Source organism: Tamandua tetradactyla, chromosome 10 (assembly GCF_023851605.1).
Source record: "Tamandua tetradactyla isolate mTamTet1 chromosome 10, mTamTet1.pri, whole genome shotgun sequence".
Classification (NCBI taxonomy): Eukaryota; Metazoa; Chordata; class Mammalia; order Pilosa; family Myrmecophagidae; genus Tamandua; species Tamandua tetradactyla.
The window spans coordinates 47,570,340-47,597,039 of NC_135336.1; the positions used below are offsets into that span (position 1 = coordinate 47,570,340).

A 26,700-nucleotide genomic window follows, 5' to 3' on the forward strand; every position below is an offset into this window, starting at 1 on the left:
CACTGCTAGGTATCTACTCAAAGGACTTAAGGGCAAAGACACAGATGGACATTTGCACACCAGTGTTTATAGCAGCATTATCTACAATTGCAAAGAGATGGAAACAGCCAAAATGTCCATCAACAGATGAGTGGCTAAACAAACTGTGGCGTATACCTACGATGGAATATTATGCAGCTTTAAGACAGACTAAACTTATGAAGCATGTAATAACATGGATGGACCTAGAGAACATTATGCTGAGTGAGTCTAGCCAAAAACTAAAGGACAAATACTGTATGGTCCCACTGATGTGAACCGACATTCGAGAATCAGCTTGGAATATATCATTGGTAACAGAGACCAGCAGGAGTTAGAAACAGGGTAAGATAATGGGTAATTGGAGCTGAAGGGATACAGACTGTGCAACAGGACTAGATACAAAAACTCAAAAATGGACAGCACAATAATACCTAAGTGTAATGTAACTATGTTGGAACACTGAATGAAGCTGCACCTGAAATATGGTTTTTTGTTTGTTTGTTTGTATCTTTTGTTTTTGTTTTTTTCTTTTTCCTTTTTTTATATATATATATTTTTTATTAGTATTATTATTTTAATTCTCTTCTCTATATTAACATTCTATATTTTTTTCTGCTGTTTTGCTAGTTCTTTTCCTAAATCGATGCAAATGTACTAAGAAATGATGATCATACATCTATGTGATGATACTAAGAATTACTGAGTGCATGTGTAGAATGGAATGATTTCTAAATGTTGTGTTAATTTCTTTTTTTTTTTTGATTAATAAAAAAAAAATTAAAAAAAAAAATCAGACAACTTCCAGCAGAGCAGCATCCAACCACACACCTGCCCTGCACCCCTCAACAACAAGGGATCCCTGCCCAGGACATCCTGTCCCTGCCCAGGACATCAACAACATGGAAAGTCTGAGGAGCTGTCCCAGTCAAGACGAGCCTAAGGAGACATGACAATTAAATATAACAGGGCGTCCTGACTGGGGTCCTGGAACAGAAAGAGGATATTAGATAAAAACTAAGGAAATCTGAATAAAGAGTGGACTTCAGTTAAATAATAATGAATCAATATTTGATTCATTAATGATAACGAATGCATCACTCTAATACAGATATTATCAGTGGGGAAACCTGGGTGTGGATATGATTTGAGGGAACTTTCGGTAAATCTCTTTGGCATTTTTGTGTAAATTTAAAAATGTTCTGAAATTGAAAGTTTTTTTTTGTTTGTTTGTTTGTTTTTTGCCTGGGCAGGCACCGGGAATCGAACCCGGGTCTCGGGCATGGCAGGTGAGAACTCTGCCTGCTGAGCCACTGTGGCCCTCCCGAAATTTTATTTTTTTTTAAAGGTGGTAGGAACAGGAGACAAGACCTGCACCCAGAAAAAGAAATGAGGTTCTGATTCATGCAACAATATGGATGAAACTTGAAGACATCAAGTTGAGTGAAATAACAAAAGGACAGAGGGTGTATGATTTCAAGTATATGAAATGACTAGAACACACAAATTCATAGAGACAGAAAATAGATGATAGGTTACCAGGGATGGAGGGTGGAAGTGAGAAACAGAGAATTAATGCTTAATTGGTGCAGGGTTTCTGCTTGGAGTGATGGAAAAGTTTTGCTAATGGATGGTGGGAACTTTAGCACAGCACTGTGGATGCAATTAATACCACTAAATTGTATACTCGAACGTGGTAAAAATGGGAAATTTTACCTTGCATATATATATTACCACAATAAAAACTTTTAAAAAATGTTAAAAAAAAGAAAGAAAGAAAGATATTGTTGGGTGGGCAATGGTGGCTCAGTGGCAGAATTCTTGCCTGCCATGCCAGAGATCTGGGATCGATTCCTGGAGCCTGCACATTAAAAAAAATGAAGACATTGTCTATATTTTAGAACTTCACCTACTCTTTGAGACCAAAGAAATAAAGGTTTATTTTTTCCAAAACATAAATTTTCTGTAGCACATAATCTAACTCAACCTGTCTGGAGAGCTCATTTAAACAACCTGTCTGGAAACACAGGGAGCCCAGAATAAGAATTAGGGCCTTTAAGCCTGTATAGCTTAATATAATGCCTGGATACATCCTAGAATATATTAAGCAGATAATCAAAGGGTACTGGTGAAGTCCCTTGAGGGATGGGAGAAAAAATATGAAACTATTAAACTTTACCAACAGGGAAACCCCTGATACTGTGTCAAACATTAGAGACACCCAAATCAATAGGCCAAGCCCTTGATCTTGAGACTTGCTCTTGTGAAGCTTATGTATGTAGTGGAGAAGCTTAGCCTACCTATAGGTATGTCTAAGAGTTACTTCTGGAAGGCCTCTTTTGTGGCTCAGATGTGGCCTCATTCTCTCTAAGCCCAACTTTCACTAAGGGCAAAGTGAAATCATTGCCCTCCCCACTATCTGGGACATGACATCCAGGGGTGAAACTCCCCTGGTGATGTGAGAGATGACTCCCAGGGATAAGTCTGGTCCTGGCATCATGGGATCAACAATGCCATCCTGATCAAAAGGGGGGAAAGAAGTGTAACAAATAAGGTATCAAGGGCTGAGAGAGTTCAAATAGAGTCTAGAGGCTACTTTGGAGGTTACTCTTATGCAAGCTTCTGTTAGATATTGCTACCCTATCATAATTTGCCAAGCCCCAACCAAAACCATTCCAGCCAATCCTAAAGAACACCAAGGACAATATATAAGATTCTACAAAGGTTCCATGTCCTAGGGTAGCTTTCCAGAAACCTACAACCTCCAGATGGGACCCTGGATGAGATAAGTCCTGCAACCTAGAGGTTGCAGCCTCTCCAAAACATCAGCTTATTCCATCTCCCTACCCCTTACTATTAACAACCCCTTCCAACATGAAAAAGTTAGAATGGACATAGCCCAAATACCCTAAAGTATGAGATAGAAAGTTCAAAGGTGATAGTGGAGTTATACAGAGAAGGTGGGTTTTAAAAAATGAGTATGATTGCTGAATAATTATATGGATATTTCTTTTGGTCTCCAGTGTCTTAGAGCAGCTAGAAGTAAAAATGAAAATTGTAGAATTGTAACCTATACCAAACTCTGAAATCTGTTCTATAACTAAATGTTTTGCTGTGCTTTGAAATTTATTGCTTTTTTGTATATATATTATTTTTCACAAAAAAGAAAAAAAGTTGATTGTGATGATGAAAAATATTTATTCCTTCTAGCCTCCTATATTCTGGAGCAGTGAGAAGGAAAAATCTGAGATGACGGATGGTAGCCCATGACACACTGTGGGATCTGTCCTGTAACTACTTGTTGAAGAGTGCTTTGAAAACTATTGCTTGTTTTTTTCTTTGCCTTATATGTATATATTAAAAAAATTTTTTAAAAGTTTAAAAAAAAAAAAATATATATATATATATATATATGTTTTCTTCAGTAGAATGTAAGATCCTTGATGACAGGGATTTTAGTACGTTTTGCTCACAGCTATATCCCCAGCATTTGGCAAGCCATCAAAAAAACCCTTGTTGATTGAACAAATGAATCCTGGAAATTAGCAAACAAAGGAGAGGCTTAGAGATCATAAGTGTATTAGTCAGGGTTCTTCAGATAAACAGATTTGACAGAATATTTATGTTTGTATATATTATGAGATTTATTATAGGAATTCGTTCATGTAACTGTGAGGATTAACAAGTCTGAATTCTATAAGACAGTTCACAAGTTGGGAACTCCAGTGAAAGTTTTGATGATTCACCAGGAGAAACTGGCTGGCTGACGTAAAGACAGAAATTCTCTTTTAGAATGAAAAATTGAATTTATAGCTAATCATCTCCCTGCTAAAATGTGTTTTTAACTTGTGAAAGTAATATTTGACCATTTTCAAACAATACAAAGCATATAAAACAGAAAGCGACAGTCCCCTAGAAAAGTCAGGTGTCAAAATGATGAACTTAGCACAGTTATGCATTATTGTCAAGATGCTCTGGTTACATTACTCTAGGGGGCAGGATTGAACCAACATTTGGACAGGTAATGTTGGTCACAGAGAAGCCAGAGTGTCTAGCCACAGACCAGACATCATGATGTCTTGTCTAAAATAGGCAAAATTAATTCTAGTTTTACTGGTCCTGGTATTTAAAGTCACACCCTCAAACTATATATAGACAAAGAAAGAGTCACTAGTGTGCAGTAGTATTCTATTAGGTTAAGGAAATGCAAAGATGATTAAGACATGGTTCCTGCCACCAAGAATTCAGTCTAGATGGGAGACAGGCATGCAGGGAAATAACTACATTGTATGCTCAAACCTACAGGAAGTATACTATAGCACAGAAAAGAACATATATGGACAAAGACATCTTTATTTGGAAAGGGAAGCATGGAAGAAGGAAGAAAGAGAGGAATGGAAGAAGAAAGTAAGGGATAAAGTGAAGGAGAGAGGGAGGCGGAAAGTAGGAAGTAGGGGTATATTGGGGTACAATATACTTCTTAAATTGCCGTAAATAGTATTAGACCAATTAACTCAAAATAACACAAATGGACTAATAAATTCCAGGACTTTTTAAGTTCAGTAAAATTTGAAAAATAAGATTCAAAATGAGGCTAAAAAGTTAGGCAGGATATAGATCAGTACTGTCCAATAGAAATATAATGTGAGCTATATGTGAAATTTTAAATTTTCTAGTAGCCACGAAGAAAAAAAGGGAAAAAAACTGGTTAAATAAATTTTAATAATAAATTTTATTTAACCAAAATATTATTTCAACATGTAGTCAATATAAAAAATTGTTGAGATATTTAGCTTTTTTTTTTGTACTAAGTCTTAGAAATTCATTGTGTATTTTACATTTGTAGCACATCTCAATTCAGAGTAGCTGTATTTCAAGTGCTCAACAGCCACATGGCTACTGTATTGGACAGCACAGCTCCTGATCATGTAGGGTCTTACAAGCCATAATAAGGGACCAAACAACTTTCCTAAAATCAGCAGGAAGTCATTGAAGGCTACAAACAAGGGGATAAAATGATCAGATTTTCATTTTACAACAATTCTTCTGACAACAATGTGGCTAAACTGGTAGCAAAGGGCTCACTTAGGAGCCTCTTGTCAGAATCAAAACCAGTGAAACAGGTCTGAAATGGGTAGTAGCAATGAGAATGGAGAGAATTGGATAGAAACAAGTAATATTTAGGAGGCAAAATAAGTAGAAGGTGATGATTATTTGGATGTGGAGAATGAGAGAAGAGTGCACAAGTTGACATGATGCCCAACTCCTCAACCATGTTCTTGCTTGAACTGATAAATGATGCCACAGTTCACTGAAATGCAAAACACAGGAGGAGGGAAAGGAGGTTGGAAGCAGTCAGGGAAGGAAATAATGGTTTACCTTTAAAATATATGTTTAAGAAACCTGTGAAACCTTCACCTGGTTATATGTCCCAGGGGAAGTTCTGTAGATGAGCCTGGTGCTCAGGGGAGAGGTCTGCACCACAGGGATACATTTGGGAATCATCTGCACATAGGGAGCTGAAGCTATGGGAATGTATGATATTGCCCAAAGGGAATAAGGAGAGTGAGACAAGTGTCGAGGCACAGACCTGAGTAAAACCAATATTTAAGGTATAAAGGTCCTTCATTGAAGACCAACTAGGAGCAGCAGGAGAGTTACAAGGAAAACCAGAAGAATGTTGAGTAATAACCACCAAAGAAAGAGCTTCAAGAGGGATAGAAGGGTCAGCAATAGCAAATGCTGCCAGAAGGTGAAGTAGGTGTTTTTACAGAATTGACACTAAGGAGATCATGGGTGACCTCAATGAGAACAGTTTCTACAAAAGGTAGAAATAGAAGTCAAATTGCAGTAGACTGAAAATTAAGGGAGAAATGTAGATAACTTCATAATTTTCTATGAAAGGGAAGATAATTAAGATACAACTATTGAGTTTCAATGTAAATTACTATATTATGAAAGAAGGTTTTTAGATGGAAGAGACTTGAGCATGGTTTAAAGGCTGTTGGAAAGAAACCATTAGAAATTGTGTAATAGACTTATTTAGAAAGATGTTAATGATACATTGTTAACTGAATGAGCTCATGTCTGAAAACAAGTCTTTTATGTGTGTTTATGTGCACATGTACACACAGATAACATTCTTGAAGGGCATAACAAGGCATTAACTATATTTGACACTGAATATGTAGAACAACAGGCTTTTAATTTTCATACCTTAACTGTATTTTTGATTTTGAGTGAGCATTGTTTTGTGATATAAAAAAGGCAATAAACTATACTTTTTTAAACAGTGAATAAAAGTACATAATAAAAATAATAAAAGCTAAAGGACTTGGTACAAGTTAGGTAAATAAAATTAAATTTAATATTTTCAAATTCAAGTATTTAACAAAGGATAGTTTCATGAAAGAAGCAATACATACATATTATTCCCTGATTATAAAGTATAGGAACAGCCTTGCTTGGCACCTTCACTTTCAGGCACTCTCACCATTCATACCCTCAGTGCTGTGTCCTGAAAGTATGTTGAAATAAAAGGACTTACAGTTTGATAAAAATGTTATAAAATTCCAAATCATGACTTTTTTCAAGTGGGGAAGAAGCTTCACAGGCATCCTAGCTGGAGGAAGTGGCTACTGGCTCAACCATCCCTCCAGTGGGCTGAGGAAAAACAAACAGTTTGGGCTTCTCCCCTCCCCAAGAGTGGGCCACTCTCCAACCAGCCAGGTGGAGGGCAAGGGTAGATAAGCAAACTGTCCCCAAATCTGAGAATTCGGGGCTAGTTTGAGAAGTACTCAAAACAAGAGTGGAGAAATAACTATCTTCCAATCTTCACTTCAACACAATGCACTCCTCAAAGCAAGTCAGGCCTAGCCTTACCTCTCAGTAATGGCAGTTAACAGACAAAAGCCACCATTTGATAGCTTAAAGTCATCTTTCATTATCTGTGTGAAAAAGGCCTCATGAAAGTATCAGTGCAGAATAGAAGGCATAGGTCGTACAAAAATTGAAAAAAGGCAAGTCAAAGATCATTAATTTTTTTATCTTTCATTGTTTTCCTCTCCTTTTTCCTTTCCCCTTTTTCTTCTCTCTATTGTTTATGTCAAAATTAGTTTGCATCTCACATAAACAATTAATTACAGAATTATTTAAAATTAGTAGTTTGGGGAGATATTTGTCACAAAATGGAAATCTAACTGCCCTTGGCCTTTGAAGATCCATGACAAAGACAGAATAAATAGAGAAGATATTAGAAAATTCCAGTACTTTTCTCTAAGAAACAAAATATAGCCTCATAAATTGAGTCCCCAGAGCATAAGGCTGATCTCAGAGAATCAGTCCCGCACATAATCAAAATAATAATCTACCCCCACTCCTGTTTTTCCACACTTGCATCCTGCTCATTCACACGCGCATCACACAAATACCAAGTTTAGATCTGCTTCTAAATGGAAACAAAGGTCCCACCTCAGGTTAGGAGCATGCACTCTGGGGTCAGAATAAACTGAGTTCTGGCCCTAATTCTGCCACTACATTAGGAAGTTACTGAACCTTTTTAAACTTCCATTTCCTCCTCCAGAAAGAGAATTAAAGGCCCCACCTCAGAGGGGTTAGATTTATTTGAAGTAATGTTTTAAAGCACTTTATATTATTTGGCATATTAATTACCAGTGTCATTAAATGATGGTCATTAGACATACTTACATAATTATCTCTAATGAGGAAGTAAACTTAAAGTCATATTAATGACTTTTATTTAAGATTATTTGTGAGGTTGACATGGAAGAAGGGTTGATGACAATGTGTGGGCAGCTCTTTAAATATCTTTCTTTACATTTTCAAGACTTACTTTATTAAAACACCTCTGATTCTTTTTGTTCCCATAAAAGGGCAATAAAGCAGATTGCACCTACAGCTAAGTTGCCAGAAGCAGCTGGAGCATGAAATAAGTCATCTTGAGAAGCAGCTGAACCAGGCGCCAACTTCAATCAGTTGACATCTGCAGACAGTCTTTCATAGCTGCCACCCCAGCTCCTAGCATGGAATATTGGGGCTCATGACTACATGAACAACTGTAGTCATGATGTGAAAACAAAGTATTATTTGGGCCCCCTTTTTTATTTTTACCAGGGGATCATATATACTTCTCTATGTTCTTCCTTCCTAGAGCCCCTTCATTCTTTCACTTCCTTGTGGGATCTTGTCTCCATACTTAGACAATCTCTTTCATTTCTCTCCTTTTTGCTCTCAGGTCCCTGAAAGAGAAGGATCAGAAAAGAGAAGAGATTCATTGACAGCTAACAACACTCCACTTTTCTCCTAACAATTGGAAATGCTTATTCAACAGACCCATACTTCTTGGTTTCTGGTAATAAATTATCATTAAGCTAATCTAAGTATGTTGCTAAAGGTTTTACTCATAAACTAAAGGAAATGAGGTGCTCAGACATCAACAAATAATCTAGGTGAAGAAAATTAACCTGTACCTGACTCTGACTCTTTGGCCCTGACTCACTGATGGATGTGATTTCACAGTACAATAAAATTAATAGTCTCCTTGTGCTTCTTGGAAAGTGACAAGTGAGATCACACACAGAATGTTTCTAAGCTTCCTGGGTATCTACTATCTTAAACTGCATCAATAATAAAGTGTATATCAAGTTTTAATGTGAGGACCAAGAGAAGAATGAAATATCAAGGAATGATATCCAACTAGATCAATATTCCCTAACCATTTGCCCAGGACTCCACATTTATTCATTGATCTATTGCTTACATAGTGTTCTAGTATCAGGAGATACAGCACTAAATAATAGAGGTCTTACAGCCTAGATATTACACTTTGGTGGAGACAATCAATAAACAAACCTAAAAGGAAACAAGAAAATAACAAACAGTGATAAGTGCTATGATAACTTAAGCAGGCTTGTATATTGGGAATTGTTTGGGGAGCAGGGTACTTGTTTAGTTTTGATGTCAGCAAGTGATTTTCTGAGGGATTATTTAGTACTGACAAAAGGATGGCATTGAAAATTATGGTTATGTCATCCACTTACACTTCTATTTCATAAAATAAATAGGTAAAATCATTGTTTATATTTTTCCCACTTGAGCAGGAACATAAGAGAATCCCTGAGTGTATATGAATGAGCATATGCAATAGTGAATGGTGGTCAATTGAGCAAAGTTATGACTCAGGCCTATAATTTGAGTTATGAAGGTCTTTATTTATTGCAGTGGCTTTAACTACAGTACAGTGTTAAATTGTTTTTAGATATAGATTGCTTCATTTCTATCCATTTCATTACATTGATTAAAGTCAGAAAGTGAAGTGAACAATGAAGCTGAGATACTATTGAAAAGGAAAATAAGGATATTCCATGTTCATGGATTGAAGACTAAATATCGTTAAGATGTCAGTCCTACCCAAAGCAATCTATAAGTTCAATTCCTGCTAATCAAAATCCAAAAATTGCAGAAATGGCAAGACAATCATCAAATTTACATGGAAGTGTAAGGGGCCTTGAATAGCTAAAACCATCTTGAAAAAGAATAATGAAGTTGGAGGACTCACACTTCATGATCATTTAATTTATTACAAAACCACAGTAAACAAAACAGACTAGTACTGACACAAGAACAGATGTATAGACCAATGGAATTGCATTGAAAGCTAAAAAATCAACCCTCACATTTATCGTTCAACTGATTTGGACAAGGGGGCAGACACCACTCAATTGGGGAACTATAGTCTCTTCAACTAATGATGCTGGGTAATACAGATCTCCATTTGTAAGAAATAAGAAGGCCCTATCTCATACCATACACAAAAATCAACTCAAAATGGATTAGAGACCTAAATATAAGAGCTAGATCTGTCAAACTTCTAGAAGAAAGCATAGGGAAGCATCTTCAGGATATTGTTTTAGGCCATGATTTTTAGACTTTACACCCAAAGCACTAGCAACAAAAGAAAAAGTACACAAATGAGACCTCATCAAAATTTAAAACTTTTGGGCCTGAAAGGAATTTGGTATGAAAGGGAAAGGACAACCTACACAATGGGAGAAAATATTTGGAAACCACATAGCTAATAAAGGTTAGTTTTCAGAATATATAAAGAAATCCTTCAATTTTATATAAAAAAGATTAAAAACCTATTTAAAAATGGGCAAAAGATCCAAATAGACATGTTTCCAAAGGAGATATGAAAGAAGTCAGAAAGCACATGAATAGATGCTCAGCATTATTAGACATCAAATTGCAAATCAAAACCACAATGATATACCTTTTCACACTCATTAGAGTTTTTAAAAATGGAAAATATCAGTGTTGGGGAGGATGTGAAGAAATAGGAACATTCATTCATTGCTGGTGGCAATGAAAATGGTATAACTGTTGTGGAAGACAATTTGGTCATTCCTCAGAACATTTAGAATTACCATATGACCTAACTGTTTTAGCGTGCCAAAGCTGCCAGAATGCAACACAACAGAGATAGATCAGCTTTTAATAAAAGGGAATTTATTTAGTTAAAAACCTACAGTTCTTCAGATTAATACAGCTAACTTTCATCTCAGGTTCTCCATTACAGGGGAAGGCACATGGTGACATCTGCTGGCCTTCTCTCCTGGCTTCTGGGTTCCAACGGCTTTCCACAGGGTGATTCCTTTCTGCATCTCCAAACATCTGGGCTGAGTTGCTAGTGCTGAGATAAAGTATACTGAGCTCCTTGTGCTATGCTGCATTGAGCTCTCTTCTGATCTCCATCTTTTAAACCTCCAGCTAATTAAATTAAACATCACTCATTGAGGAAGGCACTCCCTTTAGCTGACTGCAGATGTAATCAGCCACAGATGAATTTCACATGCTAATGACTCAAGTCCTCAAACAGAACAAGCAATCATCATCTGGCCAATTTGACACCTGAACCTAACTACCACACTAACAAATCCACTATCAGGTATATACCCCTCATGGTCAGGTTCATGTGTCAACTTGGCCAAGTTGTGGTACCTGTTTGTGTGGTTGGGCAAGTGCTGTCCTGTCTGTTGCAATGATGACATTTCATAGAATTAGATCTGATCCCGTTGGCTGCATCCACAGCTGATTCCATTTGTAATCAACCAAAGGGGAGTGTCTTATGCAATGAGCGATGCTTAATCTAATCACAGAAAGCCTTTTAAGGAAGATCCAGAAAAGACAGGCTCTATTCCTGCTTCAGCTGGTGAGCATCTCCTGTGGAGTTCATCTAGACCCTCCATCGGAGTCGTCAGCTTCACAGCCTGCCCTGCGGATTTTGGATCTGCTTTCCTGCAGTCACGTGAGACACTTTTATAAATTTTATATTTGTGAGTGTTCCATATTGATTCTGTTTCTCTAGAGAACCCTAACTAATACAATACCTAAAAAAAAAAAAAAAATCGTAAGCAGGAACTTGAACAGATATTTGCACACTGATGTTCACAGTGGCATTTTTCACAATTTCCAAAAGACATCAGCAACCCAACTGTCCATTAACTGCTGAACAGATAAATATATCGTGGTATATATATACAAGGAAATATTATTCAGCTTTAAAATGAATCAAGTTCTGATACATATGACCACATGGAAGAACTTTGAAAACATCATGTTGAGTAAAATAAGCCAGACACAAAAGGACAAATATATGATATCGGTGATACAAAATAATTAGAATAAGCAAATTCCTAGAATCGGAATCAAGAAAATTAGGTTACCAGGGGATGAGGTGGGGACAGGGAATGGGAAGTTAAGACTTAAAATATATGGAGTTCCTATTTGGAATGATGGAAATGTTTTGGTAAGGATGGTGGTGATGGTAGCACATCATTGTGAACATAATTAGTAGCAATGAAATTTATATTTGAATACAGTTAGGTTGTATATATGGTAACAGAATAAGATTGTTTTTTTAAATCCATGGAACTATACTACACAAACATTGAACCCTAAGTTAAACCATAAACTGTAGTTAATAGTACAATTATAAAAATGTGCTTTCATCAATTTTAACATGTTCCACACCAATACAAGTTGTTAATAATAGGGCGGTATAAGGAAATACTGTATTTTATGCATGATTTTCTGTAAACCTATAACTTCTCTAATAAAGAAAACAATGTCAATGTCATGAAAAACAAACACTGAGAAACTCTTCCAGTAGACTAAAGGGCATGAAAATTGGTTGCAACACAATCCAAAATTTCACTATAAATAATATCACTGGGTCAAGGAAATATGCATAAGGTCTACAGATTAGATAATTGTATTATATTGGTGTTAATTTCCTAAGTTTAATCATTGCGCTGTGGTTATATAAGAGAATGTTTCTGTGTCCTTGTTTCAGGGTGGGGGAAAGTGGGAGAAGCAGGGAGGGAAAATATGATAACACGTTAACATTTGGAGAGAATCTGGTGAAGAGTGTACGGGAGTTCTTTGCACTTTTCTGGCAACATTTCTATGAGCCTAAAAAATACAAAATAAACAATAATAAGAAAAAAAACCCAGAAACTCTTCATAAGATCTATTATAGTGGCAGCTGTTCACTATTCTTCCTTCCTATTCCTCTCATAATCAGGTAGAGAAAGCCACCTCTTGAAGGGGAATCATAGATACACAGATCCACTCTGTGAGGAGCCACCTGCAAGGCAAATATGCATGGTGACAGTCCCAACAGCCTGCGAGGTATAACATTGTGCCTGGATGGACAGGCATGTAGGAAGCACCCAAGTGTCTTCATCTGTGATTCACAGAATAAGCTAAAGAACCAAAAATCAATACACAAAGTTTAAGTGATTTGCTCGGTCTACTACTTGCAGTAACATATTATTCTTGTTTTGCAAAAACAAAAGAGACCCACAAAAAAGAAGAATTTTTCTAATGGCCATTCAGTAATCATGTTGCAGAGCTGAAACCTTACCCTGCCCCTAATTAATTTATCTCTAATTTATAAATCAAGTTTGGCAAAATGAGTGGAATTTCTAATATTTCCCCATTTCATGCCTACTTCAGTCTCATGCTTTACTTAGACACCCATGAGGCGAGCACATGGACCACTCCTACCACTGGATACTCACTAGATAGCACACAGAGGTTCCTTCTGAGTGCTTACTAAAAGTATAGTAAAACAGAACACCATTATAGACTATTTGCTACTGGATAAAACATCAAAAGAGAGGGGCATTAGTGGCAGTTCTTCTCTTCAAATAGTTAAAGGAGAATGATCACAGTCATTTATAAGGATGATGAAAGCAAACTCAAAGAACTATAGGACCTAAGTAGAAAAACTATCCATATACTCTCCAGGAATTCTACCTACACCAAATGTATTCAATAAAACAAAAAAAAATCTATGTGCATCTGGGCTAACCTAAGATGTCATTTTTCAAAGATCTTATCACCAAGAAATGATAAATGAAGAAGGTCTTATATTTGTTCTCCCTAAACTTAGACAGAAAAAAACCTTTTGGGTTTCTTTTCCTGGGATGTTTTAAATATTAAATAGTTCTGTACCATACCAAAGAGATAGAGTGTTTGGTCCTAAAATATAATTACTCTTCAAAGGATTCAGAAAATTCCTGAATGTTGGAATGGGTTCCTCCTTTTGATTGCAGTGGCTTCTTGAATAATCCATCCACTAAGCATTTTCTGTAATCCCTCATGTGGTTACAGCATCAGAATTCCTGATCTTCATGAGAAAGCCTTCTATGGTAATGGTCAAATGATATAATTATGGAAAGCACAGAGAACTGGGAAAACAGAGTTAATGATTTCACAATATAAAGGGATTATATTATATTAGCACAGAGATATATTAGCACATCTATAAACTACTAAACAAATAAATCCGTGATGAACTGAAATATTCTTCTTGATCAGTAAAAACTTTCTTCTACCATGAGGCAGTAGAGTTGGTTGATTTAAAAAGTAAGTATATAGAGAGGACGAGATGCCACTATGTGCATCACCATGGGACAGAAAATCCATGGACCAACAATCTTCAGCAGCCAGCCCCAAAACATGACAGTCTTCAGGGAGAAAACATTGCCTTGCTGATGTCTCAATTTTGGACTTCACATAATCTCAAAACCAAACCCAAGTCAAACTGGCTTACAAAGAAAGTATTTTGATCAAAATGGCAACATATGACATCCCCTGAAAAGCTGCCCCAAAATTTTAGCACATAAAATGAAAAACTCCACTAACTTAGAACTCTGGAGGAAGGTAGAGACTGGAAGAGGATACTCCAAATGCAGAAGTAGAAAAACAGAAAAATCACAGACAGGTGAATTCCACCTCAGATGCCAGTCAGTTTCTATTCCCTTCAACTTCCCTCAGCCCCATCAGCTTGGGAGTCATACAGAGGCAGCATGGCCCAGCTCCCTCCCATCACAGCAGTAAATGAGAAGTCCATGCATATCTAGGCACAGGGATCTAAGTCTGCAGAGACTGGGGGTGGAAAAGAAGGCACTGAGGAGTGCTGCATATAAAAGGGGCAAAAAGAAAAAAAGACCCTGATAGAAAGACTGGTAAGGACTGTTGTGTCCTCACTCAATCCAGTTTCAGTTGGTTGGACACCTAAAGGCAAAATGGACTTTTCTGAAGTGACCCATCTTTTGAATTGACCTTATTTTACTACCAATGGTGAGATGTCCTGATAATGAAAAATATTGAAGACAGAAAAGCCTCACAGAAAAAAGTGAAAAATAAAAAGTGGGGTTAAACTGAACTGCTGTAAGATAGAACAGTTTCCAGAATGAAAAAGTGTGAGGGAAATGAGGCACTGAGAAAGGGAGAAGATTGAAACAAATCATAGGAGCTAGACAGAAAAGTCTGCACAAAGACAAGCAAAACAAATCAAAATTCCCAGAGAAGGAACCGAGGAAAGGATGTTCCCACTGGTGAAAGAATTGCACAAAAAGAGCAATCTTAAAAATCGCACTGCATATCCAGGGCAAAAATCAGATGAAGAAGAGCTGAAAAAATCTGAACAATTAAACACAGGCTATTCTGAAGTTCTTGATAAGCTGACCAAGCATCAAATAAAAGCCTTAAGACAAAATGTTTCAACAATAAAACTCTAGACAAGAAGGATAGATGGACCTTCAGAGTTAACTTATTAAGATAAATAGATGCCTAGAAATCACCAAAAACTTACAAACCATGCTAAAAAAAAGCAGTAAGATATGGCATAGCCAAGGGAACCAATTAAAACCTCACAGAGGCTCAGAAGTTGGAACAACTAATTAAAGATATTAAAACTAATTGCCTAGATCAATTCAAGGAGAAGACAGAAAATATACATAAGGAGGTAAAGGATTAAGAAGGCAATATGTGAACATAAAAAATATGAAAGTATGAAAAGAAACATAAAATAAATTATGGGTATGAAAGTCACAATAGTAGAGATTTAAAATACACTAGAGGCATACAACAGCAGATTTGAACAAGCAGGAGAAAGAATCAGTGAACTAGAAGACAGGACTATCAAAATCATACAGTCAGAAGAATAGATAGAGAAAAGAACAGATAAAAATTGAGCAGTGTCTCAGGGATTTGAGTGGCAGCGTGAATAAAACAAATATATGCATCATGGGTGACCCAGAAAGGGAAGAGAAAGGAAACAGGACAAAAAGAATATTTTAGGAAATAATGGCTGAAAAATTCCTAACATTTATGAAAGACATAAATATACATGTCCAAGAAGATCAATGTACTCTAAACAGAATAAATCCTAGTAGACTTACTCCAAGACACATACTAATCAGCATGTCAACCACCAAATAATAGAGAATTCTGAAAGCAAAAGGAGAAAAGCAATTCATTCCATACAACGGCTCCTCAATAAGGCTGAGTTCCTATTTCTCATCAGAAACCATAGAGGTGAGAAAGCAGTGGCATGATATATTTAAGGTACTGAAAGAGGAAAACTCCAGGCAAAAATTTTTTATCTGGCAAAATTGTTCTTCAAAATGATAGAGAGTTTAACATATTCACAGATAAGCAGAACCTGAGAGAGTTTGTCAACAACAGATCATCCCTACAAGAATTAATAAGGGGAATTCTGCAGGTTGGAAAGAAAAAAGACAGGAAAGAGTGGCTTGGAGTAGTGTGAAGAAATGAAGATCATCAATAAGGCTAACCAAAATGTAAATGCCAAACCTAATATACCGTATCCTCAATATACAGAGCTACTCTAATTCATATAAGAATCAAAATATAACTGAAGAAGAAAAAGGCATACTTCTTGAAATTGACATGCAAAACTATAAAGTAGTAAAATGAAACAAAACAACAGAAAGAGGAGAAACAGAAGGATATGGGAACAGAGGATGTGTATGCTATTGAAGCTAAACTGGTATCTTTTTTAAAAAAACTTTTTATTTTATCACAATTTCAGAATCAAGAAAAAGTTGCACAATAGTACAAAGAATTTTCATTTACCCTTCACTCAGATTCCCCAAATGTTAACATTTTACCACTATTGTTTTATTCTTATTTCTCTCTATACATACATACATATGTGTGTGTATATATGTATATGTATATATATATATATATATCTTCTGAATCAGTTGAGTAAGTTGCCCTTTTTCCTAGATTTACTTTAGTATGCTTCCTAAAAACAGACATTCTCTTATCTAACTGCAATGCAATGATCAAAATCAAAAAATTAACATGGATACAATACTGTTATCTAATCTACAGCACAATTATCTAATTTAATCTAATACTATTATCGATACTATTATCTAATCTATAGATCCAATTCTTATTTCCCTAATTGTCCCAATAATGTCCATTGCAGCAATAGATAAAGAGAAAAACAGATCCAAGATCATGTATTGCTTTCAGTTTTTATGTCTCTATAGGTCTTCTTTAGTCGAGAATATTTCTCTAGTCTCTGTTTGTCTTTTATGACATTGTCATTTCTGTATGGTCCAGTGATTTCTGTATAACATCCCTCAATTTAAGTTGGTCTGATATTTTCTCAAGAGCAGATTCAGGTTGTGGACTTCTTGGCTGGAAGACCACTGAGGTGACAGTGTGCTCTTCTCAGAGTATGATATTGTGAAATACATGATGTCAGTATGTCCCATTCTGGGGATGTTAACTTTGATCATCTGGTTAAGGGGTGTCTGCCATTGTAAAGCTAATATTTTTAACTTTGTAATTAGCCCATATGTTGTTAGAAGAGAATTTGTGTCTGTATAAATATCTTACTTTTTCACTAGTTTTAGAATCCATTAAGTAGTTTAGAGCACGTTAATGATTCTTACAATGAATCAGTGATTATGATGGTTGCTGTATGGTGATTTTCTAACTCCATCATTTCCTTTACACTATTTAGCTGCACTTTGCTATAAGGGAAAGTTTTCCCTTCTTCCCTATTTATTGTTTTACACATTTAATTGATCATTAATTAATATCAGTTTAGACTCATGGCTTGTCTACTTTATTCAATGAGTTATACACCTTTAATTTTAAATTTTGTATGCAAATTGTCCAGATTTTGCCAGTGGGAACCCATTCAAGTTGGCGCCTGCGTACTTTTTTTTTTTTTTAGCTTTTTTATTGTATAACATAGCATATATACAAAGCAAAGAAAGAAAAAAAGCAATGGTTTTCAAAGGACTCTTCAACAAGTAGTTACAGGACAGATCCCAGAGTTTGTTATGGGCTACCATACCATCCTCTCAAATTTTTCCTTCCAGCTGCTCCAGAACCTTGGAGGCTAGAAGGAATAAATAAATATTTTTTTATCATCACACTCAGTTTGTGTGTGTGTGTGTGTGAAAAATAGCATATACACAATAAAGCAATACCTTTCAAAGCACAACACAACAGTTAGTCGTAAAAAGATTTCAGGGTTTGGTATGGGTTACAATTCCACAATTTTAATTTTTTAATTCTAGCTGCACCAAGACACTGGGGGCTGAAAGAAATATCCATATAATGATTCAGCAATCATACTCATTTGTTAACCCTATCTTCTCTGTATAACTCTGCCATAACTTTAATCTTTCTATCCCACACTTTAGGGGTATTTGGGCTATGCCCATTCTAACTTTTTCATGTTGGAAGGGGCTGTCAGTAATATGGGTAGGGAGATGGAACTAGCTGATGTTCTGGGAGGCTGGCCCCTGTAGGTTGCAGGACATATCAAAAAACACAACAGAGGTTGAAGGTTTTTTTAAAGTTACTTTGCGTGGAATTTTGTAGAATCTTACACATTGTCCTAGGTGTTCTTTAAGATTGGCTGGAATGGTTTTGGTTGGGGTTAGGCAAGTTATGATAGTTAGCAAAGTCTAACTGAAGCTTGCATTAAGAGTGACCTCCAGAGTAGCCTCTTGACTATGTGAACTCTCTCTGCCACTGATACCTTATTTGTTACACTTCTCTTCCCCCTTTGGTAAGGATGATGTTATTGATCCCATGGTGACAGGGCCGGACTCATCCCTGGGAGTCATCTCCCATGCCCAGGAGCAGATACTAGACAAATGAATTCTATGAATCATTCCAAGAAGAATTAGTATCAATCCTGCTCAAACTCTTCCAAGTAATTGAAGAGGAAGGAACACTCCCTAACTCATTCTGTGAAGCCAAAATCAGCCTAATACCAAAGCCAGATAAAGATATTACAAGAAAACTACTGACCAATATCTCTTACGTATAGAGATGTAAAAATCCTCAATAAAATATAAGCAAAGCAAACACAACAGCACATCAAAAGGATTATACACCATAATCAAGTAAATTTTATTCTAGTTATGCAAGGGTGGTTCAAAATAATAAAATCAGACTTCCAGAGAAGATGGCGGCTTAGTAAGATGCACAGATCTTAGTTCCTCCTCGAGAACACCTACTAGGGGAGTATAAATGATACAGAACAGCTCCCGGAACCAAGACAGATATCAAAAAGACAGCGTACCAATCCTGGAATGGCTGACTGGCTGAGAGAACCTTCTCTGGTGAGATCGCTGAGGGGCGCGGGCTTCCCCGGGCTGGGACGGCAAGCGGACGGAGCCACTCCCTTCTTCCTTCCCGGACCAGCTGGGACAATTGGACAGGCGGTCCTCTCAAGCCACGGTGGCTGGTGCCCCCCCCCCACGCGTGGCGCCCCGGACCAACTGGGAGAATTGGATCAGAGATCCCCAGGCCATGGAGAACGGTGACTGGGGTCCCTTCCAAACATGTGACTTCCCGGTCCATCTGGGAAGGGTGCACTCTCCCGGGCTGCGGTGGCTGGCGCCCTCCCGCCACGCTTGGCGCCCCAGGCCGACTAGGAGATTCGGACAGGCACTCTCCCGGGCTGTGGCGGCCGGCGACCCTCCCCGCATTTGGATTGCCGGGCCAGCTGGCACTCTTCCAAGCCGCTTCGGCTGGTGAACCTCCCCCAGGGCAAGAGTTTTCCAAAGTTAAAGGGCCCACAGCACCTTTTACTATTGGGACCCACAGACAAACGTGTGCCACGAGCGCCACCTACTGGGCAGAATAAGAAAAACAGAACCCAGAGATTTCACAGAAAAATCTTTCAACCTGTTGGGTCCAACACCCAGGGAAATCTGACTAAATGCCCAGACGCCAGCAGAAGATAATGGATCACGCTCAGAAAATTGAAAATATGGCCCAGTCAAAAGAACAAACCAATAGTTCAAATGAGATACAGGAGCTGAGACAACTAATGCTGAATATACGAACAGTAATGGAAAACCTCTTCAAAAACCAAATCAATAAACCGAGGGAGGATATAGGGAAGACATGGGCTGAACAAAAAGAAGAAATAGAAAAACTGAAAAAACAAATCACAGAACTTATGGAAGTGAAGGATAAAGTAGAAAAGATGGAAAAAACAATGGATACATACAATGATAGATTTAAAGAAACAGAAGATAGAATTAGGGATTTGGAGGATGGAACATCTGAATTCCAAAAACAAACAGAAACTATAGGGAAAAGAATGGAAAAATTTGAACAGGGGATCAGGGAACTGAAGGACAATTTGAACCGCACAAATATATGTGTTGTGGGTGTCCCAGAGGAGAAGAGAAGGGAAAAGGAGGAGAAAAACTAATGGAAGAAATTATCATTGAAAATTTCCCAACTCTTATGAAAGACCTAAAATTACAGATCCAAGAACTGCAGCACACACCAAAGAGAATAGATCCAAATAGGCGTTCTCCAAGACACTTACTAGTTAGAATGTCAGAGGTCAAAGAGAAAGAGAGGATCTTGAAAGCAGCAAGAGAAAAACAATCCATCACATACAAGGGAAACCCAATAAGACTATGTGTAGATTTCTCAGCAGAAACCATGGAGGCTAGAAGGCAGTGGGATGATATATTTAATTTACTAAAAGAGAAAAACTGCCAAACAAGACTCCTATATCCAGCAAAATTGCCCTTCAAAAATGAGGGAGAAATTAAAACATTCTCAGACAAAAAGTCACTGAGAGAATTTGTGACCAAGAGACCAGCTCTGCAAGAAATACTAAAGGGAGCACTAGAGTCAGATACAAAAAGACAGAAGAGAGAGGTATGGAGAAGAGTGTAGAAATAAGGAAAGTCAGATATGATATATATAATACAAAAAGCAAAATGGTAGAGGAAAATATTATCCAAACAGTAATAACACTAAATGTTAATGGACTGAATTCCCCAATCAAAAGACATAGACTGGCAGAATGGATTAAAAAACAGGATCCTTCTATATGCTGTCTACAGGAAACACATCTTAGACCCAAAGATAAACATAGATTGAAAGTGAAAGGTTGGGAAAAGATATTTCATGTAAATAACAACCAGAAAAGAACAGGAGTAGCTATACTAATATCCAACAAATTAGACTTCAAATGTAAAACAATTAAAAGAGACAAAGAAGGACACTATCTACTAATAAAAGGAACAATTAAACAAGAAGACATAACAATCATAAATATTTATGCACCGAACCGGATTGCCCCAAAATACGTGAGGAACACACTGCAAACACTGAAAAGGGAAATAGACACATATACCATAACAGTTGGAGATTTCAATTCACCACTCTCATCAATGGACAGAACATCTAGACAGAGGATCAATAAAGAAATAGAGAATCTGAATATTACTATAAATGAGCTACACTTAACAAACATTTATAGGACATTACATCCCACAACAGCAGGATACAACTTTTTCTCAAGTGCTCATGGATCATTCTCAAAGATAGACCATATGCTGGGTCACAAAGCAAGTCTTAACAAATTTAAAAAGATTGAAATCATACACAACACTCTCTCGGATCATAAAGGAATGAAGTTGGAAATGAATAATAGGCATAGTGCCAGAAAATTCACAAATACATGGAGGCTCAACAACACACTCTTAAATAACGAGTGGGTCAAAGAAGAAATTGCAAGAGAAATTAGTAAATACCTTGAGGCGAATGAAAATGAAAACACAACATATCAAAACTTGTGGGACGCAGCAAAGGCAGTGCTAAGAGGGAAATTTATTGCCCTAAATGCCTATATCAAAAAAGAAGAAAGGGCAAAAATTCGGGAATTAACTGTCCACTTGGAAGAACTGGAGAAAGAACAGCAAACTAACCCCAAAGCAAGCAAAAGGAAAGAAACAACAAAGATTAGAGCAGAAATAAGTGAAATTGAAAACATGAAAACAATAGAGAAAATCAATAAGACCAGAAGTTGGTTCTATGAGAAAATCAATAAGATTGATGGGCCCTTATCAATATTGACAAAAAGAAGAAGAGAGAGGATGCAAATAAATAAGATCAGAAATGGAAGAGGAGACATAACTACTACCTCACAGAAATAAAGGAAGTAATAACAGGATACTATGAACAACTTTACACTAATAAATACAACAATGTAGATGAAATGGACGGGTTCCTGGAAAGACATGAACAACCAACTTTGACTCAAGAAGAAATAGATGACCTCAACAAACCAATCACAAGTAAAGAAATTGAATTAGTCATTCAAAAACTTCCTACAAAGAAAAGTCCAGGACCAGACGGCTTCACATGTGAATTCTATCAAACATTCCAGAAAGAATTAGTACCAACTCTCCTCAAACTCTTCAAAAAAATTGAAGTGGAGGGAAAGCTACCTAATTCATTCTATGAAGCCAACATCACCCTCATACCAAAACCAGGCAAAGATATTACAAAAAAAGAAAACTACAGACCAATCTCTCTAATGAACGTAGATGCAAAAATCCTCAACAAAATTCTAGCAAATCGTATCCAACAACACATTAAAAGAATTATACATCATGACCAAGTAGGATTCATCCCAGGTATGCAAGGATGGTTCAACATAAGAAAATCAATTAATGCAATACACCATATCAACAAATCAAAGCAGAAAAATCACATGATCATCTCAATTGATGCAGATAAGGCATTTGACAAGATTCAACATCCTTTCCTGTTGAAAACACTTCAAAAGATAGGAATACAAGGGAACTTCCTTAAAATGATAGAGGGAATATATGAAAAACCCACAGCTAATATCATCCTCAATGGGAAAAAATTGAAAACTTTCCCCCTAAGATCAGGAACAAGACAAGGATGTCCATTATCACCACTATTATTCAACATTGTGTTGGAGGTTCTAGCCAGAGCAATTAGACAAGAAAAAGAAATACAAGGCATCAAAATTGGAAAGGAAGAAGTAAAACTATCACTGTTTGCAGACGATATGATACTATACGTAGAAAACCCGGAAAAATGCACAACAAAACTACTAGAACTAATAAATGAGTACAGCAAAGTAGCAGGTTACAAGATCAACATTCAAAAATCTGTAGCATTTCTATACACTAGTAATGAACAAGCTGAGGGGGAAATCAAGAAATGAATCCCATTTACAATTGCAACTAAAAGAATAAAATACCTAGGAATAAATTTAACTAAAGAGACAAAAAACCTATATAAAGAAAACTACAAAAAACTGCTAAAAGAAATCACAGAAGACCTAAATAGATGGAAGGGCATACCGTGTTCATGGATTGGAAGACTAAATATAGTTAAGATGTCAATGCTACCTAAATTGATCTACAGATTCAATGCAATACCAATCAAAATCCCAACAACTTATTTTTCAGAAATAGAAAAACCAATAAGCAAATTTATCTGGAAGGGCAGAGTGCCCCGAATTGCTAAAAACATCTTGAGGAAAAAAAACGAAACTGGAGGTCTCGCACTGCCTGACTTTAAGGCATATTATGAAGCCACAGTGGTCAAAACAGCATGGTATTGGCATAAAGATAGATAAATTGACCAATGGAATTGAATAGAGTGCTCAGATATAGACCCTCTCATCTATGGACATTTGATCTTTGATAAGGCAGTCAAGCCAACTCACCTGGGACAGAACAGTCTCTTCAATAAATGGTGCCTAGAGAACTGGATATCCATATGCAAAAGAATGAAAGAAAACCCATATCTCACACCCTATACAAAAGTTAACTCAAAATGGATCAAAGATCTAAATATTAGGTCTAAGACCATAAAACAGTTAGAGGAAAATTTAGGGAGATATCTTATGAAACTTACAATTGGAGGAGGTTTTATGGGCCTTAAACCTAAAGCAAGAGCACTGAAGAAGGAAATAAATAAATGGGAACTCCTCAAAATTAAACACTTCTGTGCATCAAAGAACTTCATCAAGAAAGTAGAAAGACAACCTACACAATGGGAGACAATATTTGGAAATGACATATCAGATAAAGGTCTAGTATCCAGAATTTATAAAGAGATTGTCCAACTCAACAACAAAAAGACAGCCAACCCAATTACAAAATGGGAAAAGGACTTGAACAGACACCTCTCAGAAGAGAAAATACAAATGGCCAAAAGGCACATGAAGAGATGCTCAATGTCCCTGGCCATTAGAAAAATGCAAATCAAAACCACAATGAGCTACAATCTCACACCCACCAGAATGGCCATTATCAACAAAACAGAAAATGACAAGTGCTGGAGAGGATGCGGAGAAAGAGGCACACTTATCCACTGTTGGTGGGAATGTCAAATGGTGCAACCACTGTGGAAGGCAATTTGGCGGTTCCTCAAAAAGCTGAATATAGAATTGCCATATGACCCAGCAATACCGTTGCTGGGTATCTACTCAAAGGACTTAAGGGCAAAGACACAAACAGACATTTGCACACCAATGTTTATAGCAGTGCTATTTACAATTGCAAAGAGATGGAAACAGCCAAAATGTCCATCAACAGACGAGTAGCTAAACAAACTGTGGTATATACATACGATGGAATATTATGCAGCTTTAAGACAGAATAAACTTATGAAGCATGTAATAACATGGATGGACCTAGAGAACATTATGCTGAGTGAGTCTAGCCAAAAACTAAAGGACAAATACTGTATGGTCCCACTGATGTGAACCGACATTCGAGAATAAACTTGGAATATGTCATTGGTAACAGAGTCCAGCAGGAGTTAGAAACAGGGTAAGATAATGAGTGATTGGAGCTGAAGGGATACAGACTGTGCAACAGGACTAGATACAAAAACTCAAAAATGGACAGCACAATAATACCTAATTGTAAAGTAATCATGTTAAAACACTGAATGAAGCTGCATCTGAGCTATAGGCTTTTTTTTTTCTGTCTGTTTGTTTGTTTGTCTTTTCTTTTTTTTTGTACTATTATTATTATTTTTATTTTTTTTCTCTATATTAACATTCTATATCTTTTTCTGTTGTTTTCTTAGGTCTTCTTCTAAATCGATGCAAATGTACTAAGAAATGATGATCATGCATCTATGTGATGATATTAAGAATTACTGATTGCATATGTAGAATGGAATGATTTCTAAATGTGTTAATGTCTTATTTTCTTTAATTAATAAAAATAAAAATATATATAAATATAAAAAATAAAAATAATAATATCAGTTAATGTGATACATCACATCAACAAAATGAAGGGGAAAAAATGTGATCATCTTAGTTGGCACAAAAATGGTATTTGACAAAATTCAGCAAACTTTCTTGATAAAAAAAACACTTAGAAAAATAGAAATAAAAGGAAAGTTCCTTAACCCAATAAAGAGCATATATTATCAGCCCAGAGCTAACATCTTACTCAATGGTGAAAGAATGAACTCTTTCCCTCTAAGATCTGGAAGAAAACAAGAATATAAACTGCCATCACTGTTCTTAAGCACTGAACTGGAAGTTCTAGTAGAGCCATGAGCAAGAAAAAGGGGGGAAAAAGGTATACAAATTGGAAAGGAAGAAGTAAAATTTTACTATTTGCAGATGACATAATCTTATATAGAGAAAGTCCTCAAAAATCCACAACAGAGCTCCCAGAGCTAACAAATAAATTCAGCAAAGTAGCAGGGTACAAGATTAACACCCCCAAAATCTGTATGTTTCTATACACAGATGATGAAGCTGAGGAGGAAATCAATTTTTAAAATTCCATTTACAGTGCAAGCAAAAGGATAAGATATCTAGGAATAAATTTTAGACAATGATATAAAAGACTGGTATGATATAAAAGACAGAAAAAAACACAAAAAATTCCTTTAAAAAAATATCAAAGACCTAAATAAATGGTGTAATATTCATGTTCATGGATTGGAAGACTAAACATGATTAAGATGTCAATTCTATCCAAAATAATTTACAGATTCAGCATAATCCCAATCAAAATTCCAACAGCCTGCTTTGCAGAAATGGAAAAGCCATTTATCAAATTTATTTGGAAAGAATTAGGGGTCATGAATAGCCAAAAATATTGTAAAAAAAGAACAAAGTATGGGTCATGTATGTTACTAGAATGAAAGTTAGAAGATAAAACAAGGGAGTGTATAACATAGTGAACCCTGCTGTGGAAGATGACTGTGATTAACTGTACAAGTATAAGAATATTCTTTCATGAATTATAACAAATGTATGACACTAATACAAGTTGTTAATAATAGGGTGGTATATGAGGAGAAATACACCTAATGTAAACCATGGACTATAATTAATAGTAGTATTTTAATATACTTTGTTAAAATTTAACAAAGGTACCACACTAATGCAAAGTGTCAACAATAGTGGGTTATATGGGGGCATGGTAGTTTTTACATGACTTTTCTGTAAAACTTTGTGTTAGTTTGCTAGCTACCGGAATGTGATATACCAGAACTGGAACGGCTTTTAAAAAGGGGAATTTAATGTTAGAAGTTTATAGTCCTAAGTCTATGGAAATGTCCAAACTAAGGCATCCAGGGAACGATACCTTAATTCAAGAAACGCCAATGCACCTGGAGCACCTCTGTCAGCTGGGAAGGCATGCTAGTCCCTTGCTCCTGGGCTCTGTGCTTTCAGCCTGTGTTCCTGTGGGGGTTTCTTACTTTGCCTCTCTGGGGCTGGCATTCACCTCTTGGCTTCCCTTGGCTCTCTCCAGGTCTGGCTTACATAACATCTCATGGTGATGTCAGCTAGACTGCTTTTTAAAAGAATTAAGTAGAGCATACCAAGCCTACCTTTTTTGTTACTCTACCATTCCCTTTCAGCCAGTAAAGTGAAGCTTTGCAAGCCTAAGATTAATATGTAAAAATAAATTCCAAAATGTTTAAAATATTTTAAACCATAATTGTTCAATAACATAAAGGTGACATTTT

The 26,700-nt window shown here is 36.5% G+C and overlaps 1 protein-coding gene across 1 annotated transcript; it reads right to left on the minus strand.

The window, feature by feature from the left end:
• Positions 1-7,776: 7,776 nt before the first annotated feature.
• LNP1 (leukemia NUP98 fusion partner 1) lies at positions 7,777-17,292 on the minus strand. Its single transcript, XM_077117480.1, is given in 3 exon segments — positions 7,777-8,276; positions 13,563-13,793; positions 17,269-17,292. Coding segments are annotated over 3 exon segments (387 nt in total). The 3' UTR covers positions 7,777-8,144.
• Between the last annotated feature and the right edge of the window lie 9,408 nt (positions 17,293-26,700).